Below are 27,848 nucleotides of genomic sequence, written 5' to 3' on the forward strand. Positions count from 1 at the left end.
AGACCTCGTCATGGTCGAACTAGAAAGACCAGTGCGCGTGACGATCGTCGTTTGGTTAGAATGGCGAAAGATAATCCTTTTCATTCAGCTAACCAGTTACGCCAAGAGTGGACACAAGCAACAGGCGTCAACGTGTCAAGTTAGTTAAAGTGAATGAAAGTCTCGTGGCAGCTAGATTAAGGGCTCGAAGACCACTAAATCGCCCACGTTTGACACCTCGGCATGTGCAAGACCGATTACTCTGGGCTAGACAACATCAAAACTGGAACATTCGAACTTGCCGACGAGTAATTTGGACGGATGAGTCACGCTGCAATTTATACGTCGCTGACGGTCGTTTACGTGTCAGACGGGCAACCAAGGATGAGCTCAGGCCGAAGTTAGTCTTTCCTACTGTCGCTTGGGACTGCGGCTCCGTAATGGTATGGGCTAGATTTACTTATGACGAGAAGGTGGCATCAAGGTTGTCAAAGGAACAATGACAGGGGCAAAGTATCACAATCAGATTATTGATAAGAGTTATTCCTTTCCTTCACGCCAATCCTGACATTTACCAAGATGACAATGATCGCCCACATCGTGCTATTGTTGTTCAGGAAGCCAAACAAGAGCACAGAATTGAGTTCCTTCCTTGGCCAAGTCAAGAGTCAACCCGATCTCAACCCGGCAGAGCATGTAGGAGATGACATCGGTAGACAAGTAAACCGTCGTGATCAACTTACAAGAGCTTAGAAATGTTGTACTGAATGCCTTGAACAACTTACCAGTGAGATTTATGCGTAATCTAGTGCTCTCTATGAGGCGAAGATGTCACTCATCATGTCAGCAGGTGATAAACAGCCGAGGTGGTTACACCCATTATTGAGGGTCATTATGTCAATTTTGACTTGTGAAAACTGTCATAAAAAAGTCCATAGTGTACAGTTTTGAACAGTCACATACCCCACCTTACACTTAAAACTTTTCCTGTGTGCCCAAACTTTGTTAGATCTGTATTTGTCACACACACACACACACATATATATATATATTTCAAATTAACCTAAAAGGCATACAATCTGCGATAACAGCAATATTAACATCGTTTAGCGAGTCATTCAAGAAAGCCATGATTATAACTCCCATATTTAAACATATACACAAATAACTTAATTCAGCACCCCTGTATTTTTGCAATGTCCGTACAAGTATGGCCCTGGAATGATTAATGTTGAATTTATTGGTGTGTGTGAACATTCAGAATGTCAAATTTTGCGTGTCTTAGACGATTCAAGGTAAATACCGAGTGTAACCTGCATGTGACTGTATACCAGCCAGCACACCCTCTGCATACCCAGTCAGCCTCCTGATCCTCTGAAGGGGCAGCCTACGTTAGTCCTCGTTTACAGCAGCTTCCAGTTGGGCTAGCCTCTGTAAAAGAGGATCCCTTTGTTGCACACGACTACCAATCATGTCCCAGATATGCTCCAAAGGGTTAAAATCGGGGCTCATTCAATTGTGAGATATGTCAGGTGTTCTTTGTGTATAGATGTGTGACTATCATAGTGCTAGGGTTGTTTTGTGGAACAGGACCCAGGAGTTTTTTCTCCCTTTTTCCATTTTGATTGCAGGCTTATTCCTGTCAGTCAGTATTTGCCTTCACAGAACAAAACTCAAGTCTTCCAAGCTCTGGTGGTCAAGGTGCACAATGTACTGGTATCCTCCACTTCTTATTGATCTAGAAGTAAACTGGTACACAGAAACAGAGTAAACTGTGTCTTAAGACAATAGATGCAGACACCCAGCAAAAACAACACTAAACAATCTCAACAATTTTACTTTTCTTATGACAAAATTAGAAAACGACTATAACAAAAATAATGATGTTGATTGGCATCTATTGACAAAATGCTAACTATATACAGTTTATTTAGAAGGAATACACAAATATCACTGAGCAATCATCACATTACACACATATTCCAGTTAGTGACGTATTAGGTAATCAAGACCGTCTTGTTCCTGCTGCAGTCTCACAGAACATGACACTGATGATCAGCAATGCAAGGGGCTTACCATGGGGTACATGCATAGCTATCAATGCTAAGTCACCAACACCCTCAAAACTTGCTTTTTGTAAATTATGACCATTCACGTCTAATACTGTACATGAAACATATTTAAAAGTCTGGGTTTAAAATATCACAAATCAGCAATTTTAGACGTTCAGCACGGTAGCCACACCATGAAACACCATTTGTGTTGTTACTGTTTGTAGCACCTTCTGTCTCAGCCTGCTGCAAGCTTCCATACTTGCACAGGATGACCTCGAGAGGTTATATATTGTGTCATGAGCATACAAATATACTCCCTTGCACTATAAGTCATAGTGAACTGAAACGAAGCAAATTTCATTCAACAACTACATGCACTTATACAACATTTCAAAAATGAAAATTGAAAACAACTGCAAAGATGGTTCTAGAGAAAGCATTTTTCTGCAACTGCTGGAAAACAATGAATTCGATCCTGCAGTAACCAACATACACAAACCACTCAAGAAAGTTAGTAACTCCTAAAGATTTATGCATGGGGTACAATATCATCGGGTGTACATGTAATAGCTTACCAACAGGACTTTCTATTTTGTTCCAACATGGAAATATGCTTGCCACAATAAATGCACCTCCCTCTATACAGTTTCGTATACTGCACAGGTCATCAGTGAGTGAGTGAGTGAGTGAGTTTGGTTTTACGCTGCTTGTAGCAATATTCCAGCTATATCACAGCAGGGGACACCAGAAATGGGCTTCACACATTGTCCCCATGTGGAAAATGAAACATGAGCCTTCGGCATGACGAACGAACGCTTTAACTGCTAGGCTACTCCACTGCCCCAGGTCATCAGTCAGGAGGGCAGATGAAAGGTATATCATTGTGCCAGATGTTGCTAATACTTCTCATCCAGTGTCATGACCTATCACACCCTCCTTGTTGACAACATATACTCAACAAAACAAAGTTAATGACAACCCCAATATTTAATATTTATGTATTTTATGGATCATAACATGAACTATTAAATATTTTAATATTGAAAATTGGGGTTGTCCTTAACTTTTTGTTGTTGAGTATACATCACTAGTATCTGTATCTATTAATGAGTATGTGCCAGATGTCTTACACACTGGAGATAATTATTGTCTGCAAAGTCTGTAGTCAGCAAAGAGTTAAGATTCCAACAGCGATTTGATGAAGCTGAGAACACTTATCAAGGTGACGCAACATGATGATGCAGGTCATCTGTGTCTTATTTCACAATTATCTGCAAAAAACAAAGCAGTACATAACAGTTGTGAGCAAGTACACCATGCACGAAATATTTCCTTAAGGTCTGCATGCTACAATGATGCGAAGACAAAAGAAATCACTGACTCTATTTCATCACTGCACTATGCCTTCAGCTTATACTTCATTGTTTGTTTTCTTTATGTCATCTGAAAGAAAGTTAGACCACAGTTCTCAGTAATAGTCACATTTTAAAACTATAACTCCAAGAACATCCAAAGTCTTAATTCATTCAAAACATATTGTTCTTCTCTATCAGATACAGTCAAAATATATTCTGGAATAAAATGGAAACTAGTTCCCTGTTTAGCAGAAAAAAGATGTTAGTGATTTGATTGAGGTTGAGTGACAACACCATAAAACATTTCATGATAAAGCAAACTATCTCACTACTTCTTGAACAGACCAATACAAGCATGTGAAGCATGAAAATGGTAACAAAAACATTAAGAATCCATTTCTTTTTGTAAATTCCTCACAGGGGACAACTGAAAGACTGGAGGCTGATGACCTTCCCTCAGGGAGTGAGCACCTCCATGTTGGATTTCAACTGACCTGCTGTGACAACAACTGAACACTGAACATCATGGACATACCTCAACTGCACACAGGTGTATCATTCACTGGCAATAGTGCAGTTTACCAGCTGCAACTTACTGTTGCACTATTTGACTACTGTAGATCTCATTTCAGAGGTTTCACCTGCCTCTTTATCCCTAATCATTATGGTTAGCGTAAGTTACACCCATCCTTATCCCTTGCATCCCCTTTCTGATTACGCCCCCCTTTACAATCCTTAGGGTTAGCTGAGAGGTAAGATATGGGGCAGCAATTTCTTTTAACAAATATATCTAATTCATTAAGAGGAAAGTCAGGACTATTTTTTTTAAGTCTTATATTTGTGGAGGAAATGGCTTCTGTGCATAGAAGAAAGGCAAACAGTCAGGTGCTGATGACTTGGTTAACAACTATGTTAGCACCTCTGGTACTGTCATAGGATGTTGTCTAATTAGATTTACTCATTAGCCTAGCCAAAGCTTCAAGTGTCACAGTGAGTTTGTTCCTCCATGTGGCCCTAACTGAAATCTGTAAAGCTACTCTCCATTCATTAAGCATATACAGACATGACACATCTACAAAGACATACATACATGGCTTATCTATACAGGGATCCATGACGAACACATTTTACCATCTTTTCTGGAGTCAAGCTCTAACTGTACCAGACCATCATGGTAGTCCAGACACAGACAGAAGGCTTGTCTACAGATATCAATGTCAAATACATTTAACCATCTTTTCTGGAGTCAAGCTCTAACTGTACCAGGCCATCATGGTAGTCCAGACACAGACAGAAGGCTTATCTATACAGAGATCCATGTTGAACACATTTTACCATCTTTTCTGGAGTCAACCTCTAACTGTACCAGACCATCATGGTCGTCCAGACACAGACAGAATTCTTGTCTACAGATATCAATGTCGAACACATTTTACCATCTTTTCTGGAGTCAACCTCTAACTGTACCAGACCATCATGGTAGTCCAGACACAGACAGAAGGCTTATCTATACAGAGATCCATGTTGAACACATTTTACCATCTTTTCTGGAGTCAACCTCTAACTGTACCAGACCATCATGGTCGTCCAGACACAGACAGAATTCTTGTCTACAAATCTCAATGTCGAACACATTTTACCATCTTTTCTGGAGTCAACCTCTAACTGTACCAGACCATCATGGTCGTCCAGACACAGACAGAAGTCTTGTCTACAGAGATCCATGTCGAACACATTTTACCATCTTTTCTGGAGTCAAGCTCTAACTGTACCAGACCATCATGGTCGTCCAGACACAGACAGAATTCTTGTCTACAGATATCAATGTCGAACACATTTTACCATCTTTTCTGGAGTCAAGCTCTAACTGTACCAGACCATCATGGTAGTCCAGACACAGACAGAAAGCTTGTCTACAGATATCAATGTCGAACACATTTTACCATCTTTTCTGGAGTCAAGCTCTAACTGTACCAGACCATCATGGTAGTCCAGACACAGACAGAAGTCTTGTCTACAGAGATCCATGAACGCATCTTTCACATATTTTCTGAAGACAACCTCTAACTGTACCAGACCATCATGGTAAGCCAGAAACAGTTACAAGGTTTGTCAAAAGAGAGATCCATGTAGAAAATGTTTCACATATTTTCTGGAAACAAGCTCCAACTGTACAAGACCAATATGGTAGTCCAGACACAGTCATAAAATTGAGACAATATAATCCTGTCAATGTGGTAACTTCTGTAGTGGTTACCTATACCAATGTGTTCAGGGTTTCACTGTACAAAGAAAAGAATTTTGATCGATCATATCTTTTGAGCCAAGTTTATCTGTCATCAATTAAAAAAGAATGTGAATGTGAATTTGTAAGTGTACATTTGGCTGCCATTATGAAATGATTATGAAACCATGAGTATTGGTGAGTGCACAATGAAAGATACATAAATATTAGTGATATTGTTACGTAAAAACACCAAGTGCTTTTTGATGACGCTCTTTAAAATGGCATGTCACCAAACCCTCTGCCAAAAAAGCTTTCGCATATATGCCATATGGCCAGTCTTGTCTTCATACTGTTGCCAATACCTCATAAAGTATATCTGGTTTCTGTCACAATCTGGTGCAACATGGACAAACATGTAATTATTGAGGACACCGAGAGGAAAAGCTAGAACGCGCAGCCTGTACCTAGTGATGTGTTGACGCTTTGCAGCAATTCCTCCAAATGTTTAACCTTGTCTTTCAAAGGTCGAGACCACTCAGCAAGGTTCACAAGGTAGCTGTTTCCAAACACTGAACACTATCTATCAACGGAAACAAAAGAACTGGTCTTTGTTGGTAGGTCTTATGTACACTCACGATATACACATGCTGTATAGCTGATGTTTCAATAACACATGAGACAAAACACCATGTTAACATATCAAGCTGAGTAGAACTAGCCTGGCTACCATGACGATATGAGCTGGAACCCTGAATGTCGGTGTGAAAGTGCAGTCTTGTTACTATGAGCTGCCATGACAAGGTTACTCCCTGCTGTGTGGATGTATTGGCACCAAAGCTTGAGGTGTTCATTAGTATAGGTTCCCAAAATAATTCACCCTGAAAGGACAAGGTCATATGCCAAGCTCTGTAAAGTGATGATTCACTTGAAGGTTTTTCCCAGGACCTCAGTGAAGATTGCCAAGACACTTCATCATGAAGAGATAGGTGTGTGTTGTGCTGTTGAGTTCGCTGGTTAGCTGTAACATGTGTCCATGCAACTCATCTACAGCTTCTCGCAGTGTCTGTTGATCTTGTGAACTCACAAAAGAAAAGTGTTTGTTCTGCTTGTGTCCAGACTGCTGTGCCAGAGGCTCATACTCTGCAGCTACAAAAGAAGAAATGTGTGTCAGTGAAACATTGATCAGCACTAGCTTACATAACACTTACACTGAGTAGGCTATGTGTCGTTGGAGAACTACAACATGTACCTGAATGTATAATCTAGACAGAAAACACTACAGTATAGGAAGTAACTTCAATGCTGCTTTCAGTGGAATGGGGCTAGAGTTCACCTGTATGCATTGTCCATAGTTAAGTCCATTTATCCTGTCTGTCACTTTGGTGAGAATGAGACGATAAACTATACATGCCAATATCTGTTGTTGTCCAAAAATGTTGATCGTGGGCTAGTCATGTCTGCTTTACAACACATATCATAATCCATTTAGACCTGCGATAAATAGGGTTGGTTAGTTGTTGTTTAACGCTGCACTCAGCAGCATTCCAGCTATATGGCAGCGGTCTGTAAATAATCGAGTCTAGACCAGACAATCCGGTGATCAACAGCATGATGTACGCAATTGGGTTACGATGACATGTGGCCAACTAAGTCAGATCCTGTTAGTGGCCTCTTACGACAAGCATGGGTTATTGAAGACCAAAGCTAACACGGATCTTTACGGGTTGAGATGAATAGAGACTAGATCATGCCAGTGGTTGACTTTTCAGTATTAAAAAAGACGACTATTTTCTGAGTCTTAAATATTACAGTCCATTATGAACAAATCAAATTTATGCAGCCATCCACAATTATCATGGACTGATTCAGCTGTGAAAGTAAGAAACACAAAGACTATACACCTGGACAAAACATGTTAAACCTTTCACTTATCATGCTCATTGCTGGACCTATAAGGTCAAATTACTCCCTGCATTACCATGATTACACATGAGGGCAATAGGACCATACATGAAACTTGTAGCATGTTTACTATTTGACAGGAACACAGAAAAGTGCTTCTGACACTGAAAATGGCATTAACTGTAACTTTTGTTTTCGACAGTGGGTTACCATGAACTTACTTTGTGCACACTGCAGATAGCTCTGTGTATTTATGTAGACTAACATGGCCAGCTCCTCACAGCTCGCTGTGGAATACTGTTGGATCCCTGCACCATGGACCCCTGGCCCCTCATCATCTGATGGGGACTGGGGTGGGGTGACTAGGCTTCGGGGAGGGGGGAGGCTTGGTAGTATGCCTCTACAACTTGCTTCAGGGATACAGGGAAATCCTCACAACACAGACTGGTCCCATCACAGTGATCCTCCAGTAACCTCTGTGTTACCTTGAAACGCAAGAGATCTGATGACAGCGTCTGTAGAAACAGCTTTTTACACTGGATGTCTGACAAGTAGATGTATGTCCTAACCAATTCACAAGAGATCCGCTTGGCTGCATCCACACAGTTCCTGGACACTTGAATGCCCAAGTGCAGCAGCTTTTGTAGATTAGGTAGCACCTTAGGAACACATCCCCCATCAATACAAGACCACATGTGTTTAGACTGACCTCCCTTTTCTGACCTGATTGTCTTCTCCACTAGCCTCGGGATTACTAACATCTTTGTACTCAGATGTTATAATGCTGCCTACCCAGTAAACAATCTGCTTTAAATTGGTGTACGACGTGTCCACAGACAAATACTGGTAAGCAAGAGCTCTTCGTATTTCTGCAAGATTGTGCAGATTCCTTTTGTAGAGATCTGTTTCAAGAGCCTGGATTACAAGCTGGACATAGAGACTTCCCTTCACTATAAACTCTGTTGGTGTCACATACCTCCCTTTCTCAAGGGACAGGTTGCCCATCACACGAGTGAAGAGATCCCAGTCTATGTGTATACAGCTTGGGTACTTTTGCCACACCTGACTCAGCAGTTTGAATGTCTTGTACGATACTCTGATGCAACTTGTACCCAACAGACTTTTTTCAAGGATTTCAGATACAATTTCATCTGTTGGCTTTAATCTTGAGGAGAAGTCACTGACAAGGTCAAGCCCATACTCTAGAAACTTCTCTCCTTCTTCTAAAGCAGCGTCTACTGTATTTACATGCAAGTGAGTCAAAGATGCTGCAAGCTCATCTTCTTCAGTAACATACTGACTATGATAAGATATCAGATGACTTGAGCGACCTTCAAGGCTTACTTTATCATAGGAATTACATGGCTTGGAAGGAAAGAATTTACGTATGTCTAAACGAGGAGCACTGTTGGACGAATTATTAGTGAAACTGACTGTTCTTGTCATCTTTGGAGCTGAAACTTGAGCATTTTTTTTTACACTCTGTGATGGGCACAGACTGACAGGTTTTGAAATTTCACAGTCCGTGGTATCTGAATCAGGCTGGTATTCATCATCGTCACTATCACTATCACCATCACCATCACTATCACTATCACTATCATCAATATCTATCTGAGATGAGTCAGACACATCAGATAAACTTGGCACTGGTGATGGTGCACGAGCATTCTCATTTGGCTGAAAGACTGCATCCATAAAATGTCTGCTACCAGTGGAGGAGGGCTTACTGCTGTTACTTGATACATCTGAATATTCTGAGGGTGACTGTGGCCTTCCAAGTGTTGTCTTATTTTGCCTGAGAACATTACCAAATATAGCTGCCATTTTATTTCTAGCAGAGTCTGTTAACAGTAACCTTTTGTTTAAACTAGTTTCTTTCTTATCTTGAACACTTTTATCAAGACTTGGCACTTCAGGTTTACTAACTGTCTCATCTGAAGTGGCGGAAAGTGATGCGAAAATGCCAAGCCTTGTGTTGGACACATCATCGTCTGATGACAAGACAATGGGAGAGGATGTCACAGCAGGGCCCGAGGAATAGGCTGGATGATGCTCAGGAGTCTTCTGTCTCAGATCGAGGTCAGGAAGGTCATCAGAGAATTCATCTTCATCATCTGTGATGGTGATTGTCCTTCCCAGCTTGCTGCTGCTGCACTTTGGTGCCAACTCGGGCAGATTCAGCCGGGCCCGTTTGCAAGCTGGAGGTAAACACTTACGATCTTCCTTTTCTTTTTTGTTTTGGGACCAAGATTTTTTGTTATCATACTTGTGTTTTACTGGTGGTATTGCAATCTGTTCTCTCAGGCAGGTCATACTGTTGGGTTCCTTGCAAGACTTGGAACAGGACTTCTCTTTTGGATTTAGTTTCTTTTCCTTTTTCTGGAAAAAAGAAGAAGGGAGAGTTGAATGATACAGTGACTGATGGAAACATGCAGGTCTGGGATAACCACATCTTATGCAGGAGACCTCTCAGACTAGTCAACTGTGCATTTTACACTTTAAGTTGTTACAATGGGTTACAAATGATTTTGCATTCCTTTTTGTTTTGTAAATAAAAGAAATATATCCCTGATCTGGTGCAATTCAGGAAAGGAGTTAACTTGCTTATACACTAAATTTGGCTCAATGCCAAGATATACCTTCAGTTCACTTAGGAAAACATTAATATTTTCAATATTTCTGGAAGTCCCAAATCATCAAAAGGAACAAGTTCAACACTAAAAGATTCAATTTGCTGTCATAAAAACATAATAAACCAACCAAAAAATGTGAACACATTCCTAATACCCCTAGCCATGACTCCCAACTTCAGCTGTAGAACAATAAATAATATATATATTCTTGACAAAAATACCAGACCTGTATCAAACTTTGCACTGCATCTTTCAAATAAATATAGAAACCAATACCCAAATCAGAATACAATTCATTAAGTAATGTGTACAAGTGATTGGTTGAACAAACATTACCTTGGGGATTTTTAAGCTCAAAAATTGTAAATTGAAGCAACTCTTTCAAAAATTAGACACTCTGAGCCAACCTTTGCACCTCTCCCGTTGGATAAAGTAGCTGTTTTCCAAATTTGAAAACAATTTGAACACTAGTTTTTAAAGCTATTGGTTGAACAAACTTTTCTAAGTTAAAACTTTTCAAATGCTGTAATTCCTAAAAATAATTTAAAAATAAAAAACACCACATCATATCACATGATAAAAATAAATTATTAACCATCATAAAGTCATCAAAAGGCACCACATAACCATAACACTGATACGTATTTGAGTTTAATTGAGAAACATATTGAGTTCTGCACGAGAAATGAGCACTACCCTCATGTTCAGTATAAGTCCAACTTGTTGTCATGAAAACATCAGAAATAAATAAAAAAACACAAGAATCATCAGAAGATGACTAATCCCTTCGCCCCCAAATAATTCGAAAGAACAAATCATTGGACTGTTTCGGCTAGGCCTAAAAGAGTTCCAGTTTCAATTAACATGTTTCCATAACATAACAACAATGTTTCCTAATCTTCAACACAACAACAAAAGTGAATATCTGCATTAAACAGGGTAAAATATTTAGAGAGAACAACTGTTACTTGTTTTCTTTACTCGTCTCAAACTCAAAGATATTTCTAATTGACTGTCTTTAATATCAGTCCCCTGTGATACTGACAGAAATAATTAACAAATTAACGGCTCTATTATAGGAGGCTGATAAGAATATTTCTGCACTGTTTCATAAAGATACATATTCTCAGTTAAACATTGGGGTGTTATCATTTGTAGGCAAAAGGACATCAGATTGCAGGTTTCACTCCTCTGCGGATTTCAGAAGCAATGATGTTCACAAGGTGAGGAAATTCATTTTTCAGAGAACATTTGAGTGCAAAGGTCAAATAAAGACAGATAATTTAAATATTGCAAAACTCAACTCAGAACATATGCAGACCAAATATCATCACATACTGAAATCCAAGTTTTGTAGTAAGAGCAATAGAAAGTTTCAGCTTTCAGTTTCGTCCAAGTGCTAAGGTCAAATCAAGGTCAAATGTATTGCAAAAACAAAACAAACCCCCCAAAAACCCCATCTATTTGAAACCTTAGTAAATACAGCACATACAATAATGGTGGGAAAATGGCCAGAAATAGGTTTTTCAATACAGATACCACTTTGTCAATTTTACCTCAGAAACAACTTTCTTGCAACAAAAACAAGCTCTCACCTACTGCTTTGAACAAATGAAGAAAGGCAATATTTGTCTGTCTGAACCGTCAGAGTAAACTGCACATGCTAATTTAGTGTTCTTTAGGTTGTATTTAACCCTTTGTTCATATGGCCCAAGTGGCCAAAGCCATCAGTTTAAATCCAAGCAGTGGTCACTACTTTAAGAAAAGTTAAAAAAGATAAAATCCCCAGGACTTGAAACATAAACTCCCTGGTACAATTTACCACAGATGATTTAACCTGCTTGTGGGAGGCTATCAACGTAGGCTGATAAGAATATGAAGCACACAGACATAATAAGTGAGTGAGTGAGTTGAATTTTACGCCGCACTCAGCAATATTCCAGCTGTCTGGTGGCGGTCTGTAAATAATCAGATCTGGACCAGACAATCCAGTGATCAACAGCATGAACATCGATCTACGCAATTGGGATGCGATGACATGTGTCAACCCAGTCAGCGAGCCTGACAACCCGATCCTGTTAGTTGCCTCTTACAACAAGCATGGGTTACTGAAGGTTCATTCTAACCCGGACCTTCACAGGTCCACAGACATAATAAAGAGAGATTACTACAACAGATTTCCAAACACATCTAACGAGGGTATCTGAACTTATCTAAGTATGACTAACTTATGAATAAATTATAATCTGGTTAGTAGTTGGTCATAATTTGACCGTAGGCCATTACCATGGAGTAAGGGTGCCAGAATACATCGATAATTTTTCTAAGACTATACAATTATAAATTCATTCAAAACTGTATCAATATTTAGTTTTGAAAGTATCGTTTTAAATATGTTAATATATTGATTACATTTTGCAATTGTATCATGTTTTTTGATGGTATGAGAGTTATAAATGATTATTTTTTCATGCACAATGATGGGAAATTAAAACTTTTTAATCTCTGAGAATAAAAAATGTTGATCTTTTCATGGACAATTATAAAATATGAAATATTAATGTTCAAAATGTAACTAAATTTATGCAATAATGCCGTGAAAATAGGTATCGTGATACGTATCGAATCGTGACATGGGTATCGTGATACGTATCGATTCATGAAACGTATGTATCGTGACATCCCCACCATGGAGTACCCAATCATGGACTTGGAATTCAATCTCCCACATGTTAGGCACTAGTTAACTCACCTGAGTTTCTCACCTCACAGGTGTGCAAGAAACTGCAGACATACATGCCACTGATATGAACGTCATGTATGTAGATATGTTATCTCAAATTTCCATATCTCACCTCTGATTCAGGATGATACAGGTCATCGAAATTCGCAAAGTCACAAATTTGTTTTTACCATTTATTACTGACCAGGCCTTTGAAATATTCATGTTTTGTTTCCATAAGCACAAAAGAGATATTCATTTGTTTCTAATGGCAAACATTCCACTAACAAAGATCAACAAGGATTGTTTCAGCATTCTTGCACAATAATTAACTGTAGGTTACATAAAAATGTTTCTCAGTGCCTATTAAGTCAGCCCTAGGCTCTTTCCCTTATGGTTGCTATGGTGACCTGAGTAAAACCACTACCAGTAGCAGTGTGGGTCAGACATTTGTGAGCAAAGCAAGTGCTTGTTGTGTTAGGTTGTAATGAACTGGACCTGGTGGTCAACATTATGAGCAGACATCCATGTCTGAACTGAAACTGTACATCACAGCCTCATATCTGACTGATGTGATAACACTAGGTATTGTGGGCCTCTACAAAGACTTAGTACAGCTTGTTGAGAATGTGGAGAATGTTTCACTGAAACTTCATTTTAAACTTGATATTTCCAGGTACTTTTCTGTTGTGAAAGTTAACTACATCAAAACAGGAATCCTTAGAACGAGACATAGCCTGGGGGGGTTCAAATCTTACAGATGGAAGACCATATAAAAATAATATTGCCATAAAATTCACTGTTCTTTCTCCCTTTGCATGCTCGTCCAAGTTCAAACAATCAGTTCTCTTTGTGACCTTAACTGTAAAGCTTTACATGAACTGGCTGTCAAGTGACTGACTGTTCACCACAACGCAGTACCAGATGGTTTGTCAGGACTCACTCCTGCTCACCGTTTTTGAAAAAACCAATCTAATCAATATCAGGTATAACAAAGGACGCTGGTTGACTAAAACAGACTGACTTGTCAACACTGCAGTCCCTGTATTACTGGATGTTGTGTAATGGTGTGAAGAAGTCCATACTCATCAACAGGTCGCCCTCGGCTGGACAGCTTTGTCAGGTGTGTGACCCTGGCTTTACATAGACACAGACTCATATAAAACAAGTACATAAATATTAATAACACAAAATACTGAGGCAAAAGAAATGGGTCAACAAGACATTTTCTCCATGAAAGTAATCCATTCTGTGACCACGTTCACAGACAATTCAACAAAAACATGTTTTTGGGACACCTATGCCAACTCCATACAGAGACCATATCGGAAATGGTTAACTCTTATAAGCTTCAAGTCTGTGGTAACTGTCATTGGCTTAATCCTTTATCACCTTGTAAATTTAAACCTCCATTTTGTGCTATATTAAACAGACTTATATTAGCAATGAAATAATGTAATTTAAATCGAAGGAGAAAAAGTGATTATCCCTCAAGTGAAACACAACTTAATGCTGCTTCTACTTTCAGTCTATTCTGTAGAAAAACTTTCTCCCTCCCCTGAGTTGGTACTGGCATGTACTAGGGATGTCATGATACATAAGTTTCATGAATCGATACGTATCACGATTCGATACATATCACGATACCTATTTTCGCAGCATTATTGCATAAATTTAGTTACATTTTGGTCATTAATATTTCATATTTTATAATTGTCCATGAAAAGATCAACATTATTTATCCTCAGAGATTAAAAAGTTTTAATTTCCCATCATTGTGCATGAAAAATAATCATTTTTAGCTATCATAACATCAAAAAACATGATACAATTGCAAAATGTAAACAATATATTAACATATTTAAACCGATACTTTCAAAACTAAATATCGATACAGTTTTGAATCAGGGCTTTACATGACGCGTGATTCCTGCATATTTGACACAACAATTTTGTAAATGACTCTCAAAATATTATCATACGAGTCAAGCTTGACGCACGTTTAATGGGTGGCTCTCACAATTCAGTTCAATAAAATTGATTTGATAAGCAAAAAATGATATTGTTTGATGATAGTTTGACTTTTATAGATATGTCAGATTATTCCAGAGAACTCAGAGGAGACAGTAATCCTGGCTGTTTGAATTGAACAATGCTGTAGTTTCATTTGGTTGTGTGACATACACAGTTACATACTGAGAATGATTTAACACAAAGAAATTTTAAAATGTTCATGACTCCCAAATATTGAAAATGACTCCCAAAAATAAATATTGTGAGTCACCATGACTCCCATTTTTAAAAGTCTGTATAAAACCCTGTTGAATGTATCGATAATTGTATCGTCTTAGAAAAAGTATCGATGCATTGTGGCATCCCTAGCATGTACGTTTGATTCCCAATAATAAATCACTGGTAGCAAATTAACATCAATGGACCAAGGTGTCCAGCTAAGGTGATGATTGAAGGTCCAGGGCTTACCTGGACTGGGGATCTCTGATGTCAATCAATTTGTACTGTTGTCGAAAACACTGTATATGTAAGATTAAATAAATGGCTTTGTGAAGGTATTATTGCTGAGATACTTCTTTGTAACAACTGAAATCAATATCTCTTCATTTTATCTCATGATAAATCAATATGCACACATTGTGTACTGCATGAATGTTTTAATAGATAGATACAACATTTCTATCAAGACATATATGTGCATATGCACGAAAGGCTAAAACATGCAGTCAGTCAGATTTAGAAAGATTTGTGTTAATCCTATTGGGAACAGAGGGACCACATTGAACCTCTTGTGTAAGCAGAAGAAACCCCTTATCGCCTGATTATCTAATCTGTTGAATATACCAGACACCTGTCAAACTGGTCTGGACAAAGTTGAGAAGCTGACCTGCCTCCTGTTGATGTGTGTTATCATGTAACATACCAGTGTTTCTTCACATCTGACAGTTGGTGCATACATGGTTACCTGGCCTCACATTTATTTCCAATCACACGATACAACACATGCATGAACTGAAGCATGCATGTAAGATGTATCATGTCATTTATTCATACCTCCCATCCATGCAACTGATTAGTTGTTACTTAGATGATCACGCCCGACAACCAACAGTTGTTAGTGTAGACAACATATAATGTCATGTTATAAAACTGGTGAACCCAGTTGCAGTTGAATTGTCATAAATCATAACATGTTTTCTAAAATCAAAACGGTGTGGATGTCATGAATATATTGTGCTACTTGCCTGTGGATACTGCTATCTTTCACAAGCCAGGTGAGGAAGGAACAATATGACACACTTGTGTCCTGTGAAGTCCGTATCCATACATGCATTGTCTCTAGTACAATCTGTGTACAAAGCTGATAACAATACCCCTAGCTGTGGGCACATGACACAGACACCTGGTGGATGCTGTAGCATCTTGCCCACACCTTGACAACACGGCAGATGGATTATTCATCAGCCTAGGTAACTGTGACCAGGCTATCATAACTGGGAGCCATCACAACTAGCCATACAGATACTGATGTGCTAGTACTAATAGTGTTTCCCTGGCTGGTGGTGGTGCACCGCGTCATGTTATCGGAGACAGTATTGACTGCGACTACAGCAGCCAGTAAGAGAGCCCCACATCAGCAGTCAGGAAAGTCCATGTGTCTCATGCTGGAGGCTCGTAGTCAATACTCCACCACACAATACCTGTCTCGCTTAAGGAAACCAATCATCTTGTTGGACTAGTTCTTACACATTCGTGGACTCAACTGGAACCACTTAGTCCATAATTGATGCTTTAAGAAGGAAAATGAATACTTAACTATTCCAGTTGTATAGGTTATAGAGAGGTTATAAAAGATGAGGATCATGGGTTGTAACCGATGCAATTACTAAGATCAGTGATTTCTGTGAGACACCATTCATAAATATGGGAAACAACTTTCATCACAGTAATTCTTACCTTAACACATACAGATATCAGGTATTGTAATTCAACACATGGCCTGGATGTGAACAAATTTGTGTTTACTGCTGTGGCATCATGCAATTACGACAGATAGATTTGTTAAAGTGGAGGTGGCAAGCTTTTATTGTAAATGTGATTATTTAACTTATATAATTCATTACTAATACTATGTTAATGCTTTTATTGAAATATAACATGACAGACAGCTCCATGGCACCTTTTGTAAACATATTTTATTATAACAAGCATTGTCACTAAGGTGACATAATCCCCTGCCACAAATTATCAAATCAAACTTATAAAGTAATGAAAGTTTCAGATGAAGTTAAATGTCAACAAAAACATGACTGATCAACCTCTCTTGATATCTGGCTCTTTAGTTGTTCAAACACACACATATTTTCAAGACTGACTTTGACCTTGACATGAATGTCATAGTGTATGAAATATGCAAAACTAGTACTAAAAAAATTGCTTATTGAAAAACGTTCAAGAGAAGTCTTAAAAGTCTATGAAGAAAATCCAGTGAATTATTCTTGAAATATCTTGCTGACAATTCAGGTTAACATGCTGAAATCTTCAAAGTGTCGTCGTGACCCTAAAAATTATGTGAAGGTCACCAAAATTGACTGGGCCCTGGGTCTTCCCTAGATGAAGCTTGGTGTCAAATATGAAGAAAATCCAGGGAATATTTTTTTGCGATATCTTGCTGACTATCTTAACATGCAATTTAACATGCTGAAATCTTCAAAGTGTCTCTGTGACCTTGAAAATTAAGTGAAGGTCACCAAAATCGACTGGGCCCTGTGCCTTAGCTGGATGAAGCTTGGTATCAAATATGAAGAAACTCCAGTGAATGGTTCTTGAAGTATCTCGCTGACAAGCATAACATGTAGGTTAATATGCTGAAATCGTCAAAGTGTCTCTGTGACCTTGAAAATTAAGTGAATGTCACCTAAATTGACTGGGCCCTGCGCCTTCCCTAGATAAAACTTGGTGTTAAATATGAAGAAAATCCAGTGAACGGTTCTTGAGATAGCTTAACATGCAGGTTTACATGCTGAAATCTTCAAAGTCTCGCCATGACCTTGAAAATTAAGTGAAGGTCACCAAAATCGACTGGGCCCCGCGCCTTCCCTAGATAAAGCTTGGTATTGAATATGAAGAAACTCCAGTGAACAGTTCTTGATATAGCTTAACATGCAGGTAAGATGTTAAAGTCCCCTTGTGCCCTTGAAATGAAGGTCAAGGTCACCAAATCTGACTTGGACCTTTCTTATACTGTGATGAAACTAGGAACCAAATATGAAAAGAATCTAGAGAACAGTTCTTAAGATATTCCAATTCGTACTTACGGACGGACGGACGGAGCCTAATACTATATCTCCGCTCCGCTAATAATAATGCATGCAATATCAGTAATACTACAAGTCATACTCATATCACCTATCATGTAATAATATAATACCACAAGTCATATCAGTAATATATGTAATACCACAAGTCATACTCATATCACCTATCATGTAATATATGTAATACCACAAGTCATATCATGTAATATATGTAATACCACAAGTCATACTCATATCACCTATCATGTAATATATGTAATACCACAAGTCATATCATGTAATATATGTAATACCACAAGTCATACTCATATCACCTATCATGTAAAATATGTAATACCACAAGTCATATCATGTAATATATGTAATACCACAAGTCATACTCATATCACCTATCATGTAATATATGTAATACCACAAGTCATATCATGTAATATATGTAATACCACAAGTCATATCATGTAATATATGTAATACCACAAGTCATATCATGTAATATATACTAGGCACATAAAGAAACTGTGCATACAAAAATTTAAAATCTAAATTTTTATCAAACCTGTGTAGACACATAATGATTTAAACTCAGAGATTAGTGACATGTATCCAACATGCATGCACGTGCCAAATTCCGTGACGTCTGTGGGTTCGTCCTTGAGACGTGCTATACCTTGTTGCACGTGCATTCCGGGAAAGAGAAACAGAGCAAATGAATGCCACACAATACTGTCACTTTGGAAAGCTCAACCCCTGCCCTTGCGATCGTTCAAAAAATTAAACGGCTATTGAAACGCATAGCATGCCAAGGCTTACGTCTGCACAACGCCATTGGGATGGACCGTGGGGGAATGTCTCAACAACAAGTGGCTGCACATTTCCACTGCCACCGGAACACCATTTCTGCACTGGTGAGACGCTACCAGAACACAAATGACGTCATCGATCGGCCACGTTCTGGACGTCCACGTGTAACAACGCCAAGACAGGACAGATGGATAAGGGTGACCCATCTTCGCCACAGGTTTCAGACTGCAGTGATGACTGCCCAAACCATCCCAGGACTTCGCTATATTCACCCCAACACAGTTCGACAACGTTTACGTCATCACGGATCAGACCACGAAGTCCCGCCATACGGCCTATCCTGACACAACGTCATGGACAAGCTTGCCGAATGTGGTGCCGAAATCATGTCCACAGACCCTTGTTTTGGTGGAGAAATGTTGTTTTTACAGATGAGTCCAGGTTTAACATTTCCCATAGTGATGGATGTCAACGTGCCTATAGATAGGTGGGAGAATGTTATGCACAGGCCTGTGTCTTGGAGAGGAATCGCTTTGGTGGTGGTTCCGTGATGATTTGGGGTGGAATAACAGCATGCCAAAGAACTCCTTTGGTGATTGTTCTGGGCAACTTAACTGGTGTGGACTACAGGGATCAGATTCTTCAACCTGTGGCAATTCCTTTTCTGCAACGACACGGCCCTGGGTTAACATTCCAACAGGACAATGCCCGCCCTCATACGGTAAGGGCTGCTATGGATTTCTTGCAACACCACAACGTTGACTTACTGCCTTGGCCTGCAAATTCACCGGATCTCTCCCCGATAGAGCATGTTTGGGATGAGATGGATCGACGTCTACGCAGTCTTCCTCATCCGCCAGGTAACGTCCTTGACCTTGCAACAGAACTTGAGAGAATCTGGCGTGACATCCCACAAGCCTTCCTTGTACGTTTGATAGGCTCTATGCGTCGTCGATGCACTGCTGTTCTCAATGCTGATGGTGGACATACCTGTTATTGAGCTTGTGACATGGTCGTTTGACCCCTGTCCTGCTTGTGGACTTGTGACGTCATTGTGATTGACTTTTCAATTGAAATTCTCCCGACTTGTTATGGTCTCATGATCCCTCCATTAAAGTTTATATGTACCTTTGACATTGTTATCGTACTTATCAACTGGGATAATATTTTGACAATGCACAGTTTCTGTATGTGGCTAGTATATGTAATACCAAAAGTCATAATACCACAAGTCATATCATGTAATATATGTAATACCACAAGTCATATCATGTAATATATGTAATACCACAAGTCATATCATGTAATATATGTAATACCACAAGTCATATCATGTAATATATGTAATACCACAAGTCATATCATGTAATATATGTAATACCACAAGTCATATCAAGTAATATATGTAATACCACAAGTCATATTATTGTTTTTGACTACACAAAGGTTTTATGATTATCTTAAAACGATTAAGAACATCTGGTTCCTGTAAATTAATAACTACAATATAAATAATTATAACGCAAAAATAATGCTGGTCACTGAAGTTTTGAGAACATGTAGATAGGTTTTATAACCCTGGATGTACTAAAAACCCACTTCTAAGTGTCCTTCATGAACGAGCCACTGCAGATTAACACTCGAACATGTTCAGTATTGTTTCTTTAGCTTAAATCATGAGATATGTTCTTTACTCCAGCACCAAGACTCATGATTTGGTTGCGCATTGAGACTTGGCAAAGAAACACCAAACTAAATACCATCCCCCTGTTGGTCCAAACACTAGTTCTAATAATACATTCATAAGGCTGCAGATGATTTGCCATTCTCTTCCCACAGAGGTTACTCCTGTCATATCTTCCTACATAACCTCTGTTCTAATACGACCCTTTCTTGGTGTCAGCGTTCAAGGCTCGTGATTGGAGACAAGCCGATTTAGTTGTGCAATCAGCGACGTTGTTTCAAAAGTGATCATTCGCAAGGCCTCGGTAATTTCCGTATGCTTCGGGAAAACTAGAACCTCTTCCCGAGCGCGATGCGCAAACGTTTCTTCTAGACAGAACTCAGTCATGTAATGGCGTATCAATGGCGTCTCCATCGCCCTCGTTGACAATGGACAAGCTAGCCATTAAACGTCTTGTGTGTAACATCAACACAATTCCCCGGCAGATGGGGGATATTTGTGGCCCCGCATTTGCTTGTGTTAGTCAAATTGAATCTAAGTCGATGTAACACGTGTTCTGATTGGATAGAAAGAAGGGAGATAATTCGTGTTGCGATCTTTTGCCGCTAGGGGATTTTACGAGGACCGGGAAATATGGCCGTATTAGAACAGAGGTTATGTAGGAAGATATGACAGGAGTAACCTCTGTGGGAAGAGAATGATGATTTGCATGTCATCCTAGAATTCAGGTGAAAATTTCAACACTGGTTTCTGATACTGAACAGAAACTGGCAGAACCCCCAAATGAAGATGTATAGGTCATCATATTATCGGAACTGAATCATTACATGCCATTCCACTGATAAAGTAGACACAGAATGTGAGGACAAAATGTACAAGTTGTTCTGAATGAACGCACAATGCCATTTAGAAAGCGGTAAAATGTAAGGTATGTTACATTTGGGATTACACTTTCCCAATAAAGTACAGATTCTAGTACTTTTGTTGGATTGACTCCCATCTGGTATTCGGAACCCACACCCTCAGTGTCAGGCACCTAATCTCCAGCACACAAAGTCAGACATCTAACCAACTCAGCCACCGCTTCTTCCTAATAAATGAACACTCAATTCACTGACCAAATCCAGTTTTCTTTGACTACCATCTGGCTTGCAGGAAATACAAATTGTAAAAACTATGTTCTTACTGTAGTTACAGATCTCTGAGTGTTATAAATTCTAGCACAACATTGTGTGACACTCGATTCTGATTGGCTGAGAGCTCATCAAACCCGTACTTAAATGGCAGTTTAAAACCGCTAATTAAAGTAACGCATTCGGTTTTTAAATTACATTTAGCGATCTTAAATCAACTATAAAGGACCGCAAAATAAAAAACAGATTAGCTTTATCTTCTAATTAATTGTCATGTGTGTGAGTGCATCTGTGTGCGTGTGTGTGTTCATACATATATTTTCAGGATGGTGATAGTGCCATGCCACTTAAGCAGATAGTAAATTCATAGTTCAGACATCCCTGGTACTGACTTTTCTACCATTTAGAAATGCAAGGTGTATGCCCAAAGCTCTAACATTATTACCACGGTCAATGGATCAGTAAGCTGCCTGTGCAGTGCAAGAAGGTTAACAGTCATGTGGCCATCTCATCCCACTGGGTACCCATTCAGAGCTGGGTGAGGTGAGGTGAGGTGAAATGGGGTTTAACGTCGTACTTAAGATTATATTGCTCATATGACAACGTGCATGCGTGTGCATGTGTAGCTGCTTGTACTAGCCGAGATTGAAGCTAGTTTTATAGTGCTAGCTCACTGAGATACCATGCCGGTATCTCAGTGAGATATGCTCTAACCACTACACCACAGAGACAGTTCAGAGCTGGGTGAACAAAGGCGACATGTGGTACAAGTGCTTCATTGGAGGCAGGACCGAAGTACCAGAAACTCTCAGGTGTCAAGCTGCCAACATATTCACTCATCCAAGGACTCTCCACGATGAACATTTCTTAACTCTTTGCACAGAACCACACACCACCACACATAGTAAACAGATTCTATCATTCCTGACAGTTACCATATAACACCCCTGCACCCTATTAAAAATAGCTGCACCACCAACATAGTTACTGAATTAAAAGTCAACAGCTGTAATTAGCAATCTTGGCTACACACAATTATTTGAAGGACTTATCATATATTCCCTGGCCCTATTTAGTGAAACTGATTAGATAAGACTACATAAACATACTGTATGTTAGAAGGCTGCATAAGACCAGTCCGGAGGGACAGGCCACTTGCTACTCATACACAAGTAATTTACAATATCGTATATCACATTAAGTTTTCCATTTTCTTTGACCACTTTGAGTCTCCACCTTGGTTGATGATACAACTTACAAATGATTACACAATGCCATTTAGACGTGGTCAAATGTAACATGTGTTATATTTGGGATTACACTTTCTTAGTAAAGTACAAATTCTAGTACTTTTTGAGTTGAGCCCCATCCGGGATTCGAACTCACACCCTCAGAGTCAGGCACCTAATTGCCAGCACACAAAGTCAGCCAAAGAAAGAGTTCCAACTGAATTGTTCATAAAAATTGTAAAGAGAGAATGGAGATAAACCTACCATGTCTTAAAATTAGAGGTAGTAAATGGAATTATAATAGCTCTAAATCTAAATTAAATCTCCTAAACATACTGAATAAGAATACTAATGAATTTCGTATACCAAATATTTAATGATATGTAAAGAATTTGTTACAATCTGGGCATATCAGGAAACCACTTAATCTTGTTAATGTCTCCATAAGTTATTGGTATTACGTTTTATCTAACTTGACATCAATGCTAATGAAACAATCTATCCCCACAAGCGTGACAATTTGGCAAGCCTGAGACACTACAAATAATCCTGAAGGACTGTACATATACATTAGTAGCCACCAGCACTGGTCTGAGTAACATCAGAACAATTCAAACATCACAGACTGGCTTGTCTAGAATGCATTAAGAAGAAGGAAATATTTGGATTTCACTTGTCTTTTGAATACTGACTAATACGGTACAAACTCAATATGTAGAATCAGAGAGTCACAAAACCATGGCACATGTTGTATGGAAACTATTGCTGTTTGTGTAATATTATTTGATGATGACTCATTCAGATGAGTGACCTGAGGTGCGGTGGGGTAGCCTAGTGGTTCAAGCGTTCACTCATCATGCCGAAGGCCCAGGCTCGATTCCCAACATGGGCACAATGTGTAAAGCCCATTTCTGGTGTTATTGCTGGAATATGGCTAAGAGTGGCGAGAAACTCACTCAATCACTGACCTCAGCAAGCACTGGCTAGAACATGGTGTCTGCATTATAACTTTTATGTATATATGTATAATCACACACCTGAATAATTATGCATTTGCATGTCATTGTCATAAACTGTGCATTATTGATAACGTTTTTCTATGTGGATTGGTACTGACCATGCTTATTAAACAAATCAGGTTGTAAAATAGTATCCATAGCTGCAGATTGCTCATTTGTTGCAGGGAATGGATCACCAGAACAGGACATATTTACCAATATTGCGGATGTGTTGCAGGGGATGGATCACCCGAGCAGGGTATATTTACCAATATTGCAGATGTGTTGCAGGGGATGGATCACAATAGTAGGGTATATTTACCAATATTGCAGATGTGTTGCAGGGGATGGATCTCCCGAGCAGGGTATATTTACCAATATTGCAGATGTGTTGCAGGGGATGGATCACCCGAGCAGGGTATATTTACCAATATTGCAGATGTGTTGCAGGGGATGGATCACCAGAGCAGGGTATATTTACCAATATTGCAGATGTGTTGCAGGGGATGGATCACCCGAGCAGGGTATATTTACCAATATTGCAGATGTGTTGCAGGGGATGGATCATCCGAGCAGGGTATATTTACCAATATTGCAGATGTGTTGCAGGGGATGGATCACCCGAGCAGGGTATATTTACCAATATTGCAGATGTGTTGCAGGGGATGGATCACAATAGTAGGGTATATTTACCAATATTGCAGATGTGTTGCAGGGGATGGATCACAATAGTAGGGTGTATTTACCAATATTGCAGATATGAAGAAGGGAATGAATCACCAGAGTAGGGTATATTACAAGTTGTATGCTTCTCTCTACGGTCTGATGTACGCCTCTTGTAGCAGTTTTACAAAGTTTGAAAACACTGCTACAAAGAGGCGTACATCAGACCGTATTACCCGAGGGAGAAGCATACAACATCTTTATCTTATCGCCATGTTAAACGTAGAAAATATTATTTATTTCATTTGGAAGATCGCTAACTACTATATCATGTATCATGTATATGGCATGTAAACAAAATGGCATCTGCCTCTCGACTGGATTTTTAAATCAGTGAAACATATTCTGACATGCTTAAAACTGCTATAAAAATGGTTAATTATGTTTAAGTTGAATGTGCAAACGATTCAATGTATAAAACAGTTTAAATAAAGCAGTGAAAGTCGGCGAAATAAATGTCTACAAAGTGAACTCAAAAACAGCTAATCAAACAGTTTTCGAACTCCGGGCACTGCATGCATCATATTATGATGTCATATGATTGTTAGCGATACATTTTCTCGGCGTAATATTTTTTTCTAGTTGTCACCCTCCTGGGAGGGGTGACACGGAAACTTGTTAAAGTGTCATTGACCAATGAAATTAAAGTATTTTACATGAATAGCAGGGAATGAGTGATCAGAGCAGGGTATATGAACCATTGTCTTACCTTCATGTAAAATACTTTAAATTCATTGGTCAATGACGCTTTAATAAGTTTGCGTATCACCCCTCCCAGGAGGGTGACAACTGAACAAATATTCTGATACCTTTCGGTATGGACTTACCGAAACAAATCATCAAAAATGCAAATTCAACTTATAAAGTTGAAAAATAACGCGATGAAAAAAACGCGTGAAATCGGAGTTCAAACGATTCACTAATTTTCCCCCGCCTTTTCGGGGGAAAACTGGTTTCAACAGCTGGGCTGCGCTCATAGCACGTGCGCAGTGAAATAGGTTCGCGCAACTTGGAAGCGGGCTGTCCAGTGAATACTCGGTGAAGGCTTTGGTGTGAGCTATTTTCCTAATGCTTTGTGAATATCTCACAGGCACGAGCTTTTTATATGTTATGACAGTAAATAAACTGTTTATATAATTTCATTTGTCTATTTCACCACACGTTCTTCTTACCGAGTCACTTTCTCAGTTGGATACTTAAAAGCAATGTCATTATTTAGCGTTGACAGAATTTCTAACTGTGATATAGATATGTCGTTGTCACAGACAAAACTCAATGTCTTGTTTTATTGACACCTGTGTGTGTATCTGCCTGCCTGTCTGCTAATGACAATATTCAATACACAACTGCGATCACTGACCACATGCAATTTGAACTTAACACCAATCAGGCTATACACCATAAACAAAACGCATTGATTTATGGCCCGAGTTCGATCTCTGTCACATTATGTAATTACACAGACAGGCAGGTGTGATACTTGAACACATGACATGTTATGATGTCTGTTGATTGCAAAATGTTATACACAAAAATGAGCATGTATTTACAAAACCCAACATCTCTATATATACACACACAATGAGCCGTGAGGGCATCTGCAAATGAACCAGCCATTACACTTGAGTGCACACCCACCCGCTCTGACCGGGTTCGGTATCCCGGCTGCTTCGTTTCTTGGGAAGTAAACCCAAGTACACAATATTGCACTTTTGATTTGCGATTGTACGCTTATAATTTTGTTTATATGTTTTTTCATAACCAGCAATGTATATTATATGTCATGAATAAGTGATAATTGTGTTTTAATTATGTTTGATTTTTTGGTTGCATGTGACCTTTAAGTTATTTTATACATTGAGTGGTTTGCACATTCAACTTAAACATAATTAACCATTTTTATAGCAGTTGTAAGCTTGTCAGAATATGTTTCACTGATTTTAAAAATCCAGTCGAGAGGCAGACACCATTGTTTTTACATGTCATATAGTCGGTCGCGATCTTTAACATAAAATAAAATGAAGTTTTGTACATTTAACATGGCAGTACGATAAATACGTTGCATGCTACTCCCTCGGGTAATATGGTCTGATGTACGCCTCTTTGTAGCAGTGTCATCCCTCGCCTACCAGCTCGGGTGACACTGCTACAAAGAGGCGTACATCAGACCGTATTACCCTCGAGAGAAGCATACAACTTATAATATTGCTTAAAATGTGGCAGGGGAAGGTGCACATAGGCAGGGTATATTATCCAATATTGTGGATATGCTGTGGTAGAGGATGTGTGGTCAAGTTGACTGTAAACTCAATATAACTCTATGTAGATTCAGACACAAACATTTTGCCACCTTGCTGCAAACTTGACATGTATTCCTCGTTTCGGTTTTTCCACTGTGGTGATTCATATGTAATACGCCTGTCAAGTTGTTGGGTAGTACACAAGGTACCCAGGTTGTGTGTTGGGTACTGCTGTAATAGGCGGACACTGTGTAAAAAGAACGTGAAGGCTGTCTAACCACAAGGAACTATGGTTACATTAGAATCTACCTTCACACGCATTCAGTGCTTAGCACTAAAATACTCTCGGCCCCCATACTCTGTATCTACGTGTATGAGTCAACTCACCGATGACGGTATGATTTGTTGAGATTTTTCTCGCAATCGCTTTTTCCTTTTCTGTGCAGATTTACTTCGACCAGTTTCAGTAGCTTTGGCAAAGATTTTTCCCGCTTCCAATTTTGCGTTTGTCTCTGCCTCATCGCTACTGACCGAAACGACCTCGAAGTCACTACTGTCTGAACACGAGACAATGATAATTTCCTCCCCATCCATGTGCTTATTTCATATGTCCCACACTGATCACACCACCGCAAATACATGCTACAATGTTTTCTTCTCCAGCCTTGTGACCGTCGCCATTTTCTAAGTAAGGGGATTTCCCAAACAGGAGCCTCGTTTTGAAATTTGACCCTAAACTCTTCTTCCGGTCCGATCCATGAGAAAGGACATGTTTGTGGTGTGTGTATACATGAAATACAGCGTATATTTACAGTTGAATGCATCATTTTGTCCC

General features: G+C 39.2%; 1 protein-coding gene across 1 annotated transcript; it reads right to left on the reverse strand.

The window, feature by feature from the left end:
* Nucleotides 1-1,796: 1,796 nt before the first annotated feature.
* On the reverse strand, nt 1,797-27,694 carry LOC124278522. Its single transcript, XM_046714244.1, is given in 6 exon segments — nt 1,797-4,538; nt 5,048-6,761; nt 7,739-7,895; nt 7,898-8,226; nt 8,258-9,899; nt 27,401-27,694. Coding segments are annotated over 5 exon segments (2,535 nt in total). The 5' UTR covers nt 27,608-27,694; the 3' UTR covers nt 1,797-4,538; nt 5,048-6,561.
* Between the last annotated feature and the right edge of the window lie 154 nt (nt 27,695-27,848).

This window comes from Haliotis rubra, unplaced genomic scaffold, assembly GCF_003918875.1.
Source record: "Haliotis rubra isolate DU_JTF1 unplaced genomic scaffold, ASM391887v1 Scf239, whole genome shotgun sequence".
Taxonomy (NCBI): domain Eukaryota; kingdom Metazoa; phylum Mollusca; class Gastropoda; order Lepetellida; family Haliotidae; genus Haliotis; species Haliotis rubra.